Source organism: Galeopterus variegatus, unplaced genomic scaffold (assembly GCF_000696425.1).
Source record: "Galeopterus variegatus unplaced genomic scaffold, G_variegatus-3.0.2 Scaffold177, whole genome shotgun sequence".
In the NCBI taxonomy this organism is placed as follows: domain Eukaryota; kingdom Metazoa; phylum Chordata; class Mammalia; order Dermoptera; family Cynocephalidae; genus Galeopterus; species Galeopterus variegatus.
This window is the reverse complement of record NW_007726288.1, coordinates 469602-475903: the sequence shown is the minus strand read 5'-3', so window position 1 is coordinate 475903 and position 6302 is coordinate 469602. Positions and strand designations below refer to the sequence as shown.

Here is a 6302-nt window from a genome sequence, read left to right as displayed (position 1 = left end):
CCCCCCCCCCCCCCCCCCCCAAAATAAAGTGTTTAAGACAAACCAAATTACTGGCCTCATTAGATAGTCAGAAAACTTCAAAAGTAGCCTGGGCTCACCAGCATCTAGCTATCAACACTTGAAACACTTTACTTACTGTTTTAGGGGCTTTGATTTTCTCTTCTGTAAGACGAGTGAATTTTGCTAGGTCATCTCTAAGAGACTTTTCAGTTTTGATTTTCCATGACTTAGAAGCCTGCCTTACTGAGAAGTTACATGCTACTAAACACGTGAAGGACATCTGTGATTAGAAATAAAATGGACCCTGATCTCTCTCTGTAGAGAGGAATTTTAAATTACAAACCAAGAGAAAACTTGACTTTAAAGGAATTTGCATCAACTTAATATTTAGGTCAAGAATTAATGACTGTACTCTTAAGCAACAGAAGATCCCTCCTTCCCTCCACCCTCACACACACCTAACCTCCAACACACCAGAGCTTTCTATTCATAGCTCCAGAATAATGTACTTAAAAAGAAATCTGGGATTTTAAGCAACATCGCTAATCACAAATGGATCATTTGAAATGAGTAAGATAGTTGACACAATATTATGTCAAGATTAACATTTGGCTGATTTTGTTTTTCTTTCACACCCTGAAATATATCCAGTTGACCAAACAAAGAACTATCAAGATTGTACACAAAAATCTCTCTACATTTTCATAAATACTCAATGTAGGACTGCCACCTAGTGGTGGGATGTATCCTTGTATGACAAAATCCCCAAACAGCTAAATTGACACAAGATAATTTTAAAATTAACAAGATTGTTCTGCGGCTGCTCACCAGTCATTTCAGAGAAATTTAAGAGCATACATATCTCCTCAGCTACCTATTTTCCTCAGAGAAATTTCTAAAGAGGTCTATAGCAGAGTTAATGCCGCATTATTAATCCTACAATGAAACCCCACTGCTTCTGAACATACCACAAAACAAAGGAACATTATTACTCTATTAATTTTAATATGCAGTAGCAATTAAAAAAGATTTCCCCAATAGTCTTTTCTCACCTTCTAGATACATTAGATCTAATCTTGATTGTTAGTTATGCATGAAAAGGCATTTAAAAGTGACAACCTTACAAAAAGTGCCCATGATATGAAAATCTTACTTCAATTAAAACCAGTTACTAAATCCTAGCAATTTCCAGCTGTCTCTTCCATCCTATCCTTAGAGAATTATATATCACATTAATTGGTATTCTGTCACATAAAAAGACACTAGCTATAATTAACTGCATCCTTGGTGCTTTTGAGGTATGTCTTCTTCACCAGAGGGATTCAAGTCACACCTCATTACCTTCCTGCAGGGACCCCTTTTGGTAACCCTCATAAAACTGCCTACCTTCCTGAACTTCTCCATTTGCTTGTAGAGGTCTGGATCAAGCTCCTGAGACACGTCCTTCATCCATAATAATGCTCCTCTGTATTCTGTCCGGCACTGCTCCATGCGGTTTACCGTCAGCCAAGTATCTGAGATGGCCCGATGCCGAAAAGTCTCCACTTCTTGGTGAAAACGACACAAAGGATTTCGCAAGGCCAACCTAGATGAGAAGATAAAGCAAAAATCTTGAAACTAAGCCAGCCATTAATTTGAATCCTTGACATTTTGCCAACCTTAAACTCATGAGCCTAGAACAGTGCCTGGAACATAAAAGTTGCTCTATCAATATTTGATAAATAATGACTGAAATGTATGTGAACTGATGAGTCAGCCAGAAATGATTACTCATATACTGATCCCTCAGTTTACTGTTATTAACCTGGACCACTGGGAAAGTACCTCTATCAGTGGTGTTGGGGGTGGTCTCAAGCCTGGGCCAAGACTGCTCTTTTGAAGCTGGAACCAATCCTGTGTTAATGGACAGTCAAGGCACGACCTTTTGCTATTTCTACTCTTGGGTCACTTCCTGCCTGCCTCCTTCTCCTCAAAAGGTTGGCCCTTTGAGGAGGGATGGGAGTGTATATGATTAGGGTCTCCCTGACTGGGCCATTTTGGATTATTCTCCAAAGGCCAAGGCATCTGCTGCTTGCTCCAATAGTCACAAAGGAATGAAGAATGAACAAAAGCATTTTTAAGTGGCCTAGGAAGGGGGATAAGCACATTTACTGAGCCTCTCCTGTGTGTTAGTGCTTCCAGATAAGTTACAGATTATTAACAGGTGATTTAATCCTTATTAAAAAACAAAACATAAGGATACTACACCAGAAATGCATGAATATTGTACAATGAAGCAGATGTAAAGTTATTATAATATTGGCCATAACACAGTGTCATTTATTCATCAAAAAAATAGTTTGAGGCATATTAAATGTTAGATAAAATATTTATTTGGGGGGTTGGAGGGAAATACTGTTTCTTCCATCTTCCTGCCCAATCCTGTCAGATTAAAATATATTCTTCTCCATGACGTTTCAGGGCACAGGTGCAAAAAAATAAAATGAATATTTAAATTCCAATTTAAATGCAAACTTGTTTAGCTGAAGGGAACAACGGTGTCAGTGAGCTGAAGTCAGCTCTGGCAGTTCCATCAGTGTCTGCGGTGTCTACGTGGGTAGCACTGTAAGATTACAACTGGTGTCATAAGCTGTTTGAGAAAAAAAATTCCTTTTACTATTTTCCCTAGTTTTCCTCTTGCCTGTAAAGTATTGTTTTTAAATACTGAGCACTTCTATAAAATAGCTTGCTCACATTGCACCACCTAGATGTTGCAGGATGTTTTCAGGCATATTGTTGTGCCATAAAGTAAGCCTGTGTTGTATCCCTGTTGGTTTAAATTTAATACTCACTTTTCATCAAATAGACTGAGCAGTTGCAGCAATGACTACCAGATACATCAGTAAAACAAACACTGTGTAAAACTTTGTATGATTGATGACTTCTAGTTAAAGAGATAAAAAGTCCTCAGCTGTCTCCCTAAGGAGGCATATAAAAATCACCTTATTTTTTTCCTGTAACTTGTCTCATATAAAATCAGATGTGTGAAATCCCATTCATATGTGATATGAGGGACTGAGTCTAGACCAAGAAAAAACCCAGTAATGGAAATATCAAGCTTCAGTGAAAGACTGGCCCACATTTTCATTCATAAAAATCCACCCAATGGGAATAATTTTAAGTGCCTAAAGGTCTACTTGAAGGATGTTTATCTTTTAGTAGGAAAAGTGGAAATGACCTAAGAAGTAAATGGGAGGGCTTAGGTTAAATGTATCATGGCATGCTCAGATAATGGATTACTACACTATGGATGTTTTAAAAAATATATCCGTGGAAATAAAAAAAGGCATTAGGGTTATTTGATCAAAAATCAATTTGCTAAATAATCAGTATACAGTACTATACAAAAACTGTATGGTATGATGCTGTTTTTATTAAAAATATATTGTGGCATACCCTAAATCATGTCTATTCAGGTTTGAGAGTTCTAGTTCAAGGGAGTTTTGGGTAAATCTTCCTACTTCCTTCATGTTAGGAAAACTGGTTGGGATTTCACGTGCCTGGTGAGCAGTTGAGAGCCATGAAACCAGAGCCACTGTGTGGGAGGCCACCTTCCAAATTGCAAAGTTGGCCAGCCTGTATTAAATTATGAACATGGTGCAGTTTGCTAATTTATAGCAGCAACACTTTCAAGTATCATATACATCATTTTTTGTTGATATCTTTTGCTGTTTTGCTTGTACTCAAAGGTTAGATTACATAAAGTTAAGGTACTTATGTATGCTTTCTGAGGTTATTTGGTACATAACTGTGAAAGGGTATAACTAGATAGCCATATTATAGAATAATTAATAATGTGATCAGTAATGGTAAACCTCGCAATGATTGTGTCCAGGTGTTTTGCTTTGTTTTCCATAAATGTATGCTAATTTTGGTAGACAAGTATGCATAAGAATTTTCACTGAAATTAGAGATACTTGCATGTTTAACATAGTAAAATAACATATGAGAAAAATCCTGAAAGATTTTTCAGGAATCAATTATCCTTGTAAGGTTGGAGAAGACTGTATGTGCATAGAAAGTATCTGTCAAAGGGTTAAAAGTGGGTCGTCCCTATTAGTAAAATTTTAGCTGCTTTTAAATTTTCTCCTTTTGGTTTGTCTCTGTTTTTAATTTTTCTACAGTGAGTATGTATTATTTTTACAAGGAAAAAAATTATAAATAAGATTTAAAGATGCAATTCAAGATTATAAACAAACACCTTTCTTGGACAACTGGGGTAGAGAAATGTTGGAAGTGGATTCGTGCAAGGATGAAAGTTAGCACTGCCCACAAAGTCAAGGTCCAAATATCATGAGGAAGCACCCAAACACCAAGAAGTGGGACCACTGACAAACTGACACAGTTGGTCTCTTTATTCTACTGCATCTTTCTTGGGTTTTCACAGGCACGTCATCATAGCACGCCAATGGTCTACTCTTGGCCCACAGGGAGGAAAGCAGTAAGGAGAAATTAACAGGAGAAGAAAACAAGAAAATGTTGGACAATTTGAGTAAAATTTCTGTGGTCTGAATATTTTAGGGAACTACCTACAAACCTTATTTAGGTATAATTATGCCTAATATTAGTGGGTGACATTTTTGGGGTTTGTTAGTAACCTGGGAAGGAGGAAGAGAGAAGTGTCACTTTTCTCAGACACAAAGAGCAATGCATGCAGGGACTTCTACTTATTTAACATCAACCATAAAAATGAGTTAAGATTGTGTTAAAAAAAAAATGCCACTGATCTATCACAATCTTCACTGTACCACAGCTTCTCAAATTTGAATGTACATCAAAATCTGCAGGAGATCCTGTTAAAATGCAGATCTGGATTCAGCAGGTCTGGGGTGGGGCCTAGATTCTGCATTTCTAACAAGCTCTCATGTGATGTTGCTATTGCTGCTGGCCCAGGGTCTGAGCAGTGTGGTCTAGGGCACCCTGAACAACACCTCTCTGAAGTTAATTGGCCCACAGAGAGCAGAGAGGGAACCCTTCCACCTGGTTTCATTAGACTCCTGCTTTAATCAGCTGCTGGAAAGGGACCAGACTGATTGCTATGAGCAACGCTGACAGTCAAATATAAGCCTATATCCACACTCACGCTGATTGGCATTTATAATGCCCCTATATACCAGAAGAAATATGGGAAAAAATTTAATTAACAGGGAGGAAACATAATCCTACATGTTATATCCATCAGAGCGTTAAATATGAACAGACCAACAACTGAGTACAGGGTATCTCCTCAGCTTCAGGCAAGAGCCTTGTATAGAACATTGTGAGATTCCCCTTCATGAGTAGGTGGCCGCAGATTCTCTTCAGACCTCCCCAAAATAAAGCCCCAGTGAAGGGCACACACCTTTGCTGGGAAGAAAAGCAGAGGGCCTTTCCTGTCGCCTGCATCATTTTCCCTGCTCTGGTTTTATCTTGGAAGCCTTGGGATCGGAGAAATTTTCCCAGTTCGTTTTCTTCTTGAGACAAGACTGGTGAAAAAAAGACCAAAAGAAGCCATGAACAATGAGCATTTTTATTGTGAAGAGAAGGAGAAAGACAAATCACAAGGTCCTCTGTCTTCCAGAGGCAAAGATGAGATGAAATTAAATCCAAGTGGCAGGCTACAAGGTAACCCCCACCCCCACCCCATTTAACGTTCATGCTGTTCTTCCATTTACAATACTAGAGATCAATTTCACTTGAATACACCTGTCAGTGAGTTTGGTGTCCTGTAATCAGAACCAGAAAATGACCTCTGTACTGAAAAGCAAGTCCATAATGTGCCGCTTCAAGCTGAAATAAAGGAGTTGGGTTTGTCAAGTATGACTGTGGGAATCTTTTGTGTCTGCCTATAATGCAGGGCTAGCTGCAGCCCATTATTCTCTCCTGCCAACTCTTTGATCTCTGCTTTCTGAGTTACATTCTATTTGATTGTAAAGCAATTCAAATACTTCATCCATGACACAGGTTTTTGGTTGGAGGTAGGGGTGAGGAATGAGGGAGGGTAGGTCATCAGGGTGATGACTTGGCAGGTTTTTAAAATACAGAGCTGAAGGGCCGACCCCGTGGCTCACTCGGGTGAGTGCAGCGCTGGGTGCGCCGCGGCCACGGGTTTGGATCCTATATAAGGATGGCCGGGGCGCTCACTGGCTGAGTGCGGTGCGGGAGACACCAAGCCAAGGGTTGCGATCTCCTTACCGGCCACAAAAAAAAAAAAAAAAAAAAAAAAAAAAAAAAAAAAAAAAAAAAAAAAAAAAAAAAAAAAAAAAAATTTTCCAAAAAATTTT

At 38.7% G+C, this 6302-nt stretch overlaps 1 protein-coding gene across 5 annotated transcripts in view; it reads right to left on the bottom strand.

Moving 5' to 3' along the window:
- Window positions 1–6302, bottom strand: part of ICA1 (islet cell autoantigen 1, 69kDa) — a 153320-nt gene that overhangs the window by 121127 nt on the left and 25891 nt on the right. For all 5 annotated transcript variants that reach the window (XM_008563850.1, XM_008563858.1, XM_008563869.1 and 2 more), the window contains 2 exons: window positions 5381–5504; window positions 1387–1585 (listed from right to left, as the gene is read on the bottom strand). In XM_008563850.1, coding sequence (XP_008562072.1) covers window positions 1387–1585; window positions 5381–5504 — 323 coding nt within the window. The remainder of the gene's footprint in view (window positions 1–1386; window positions 1586–5380; window positions 5505–6302) is intronic.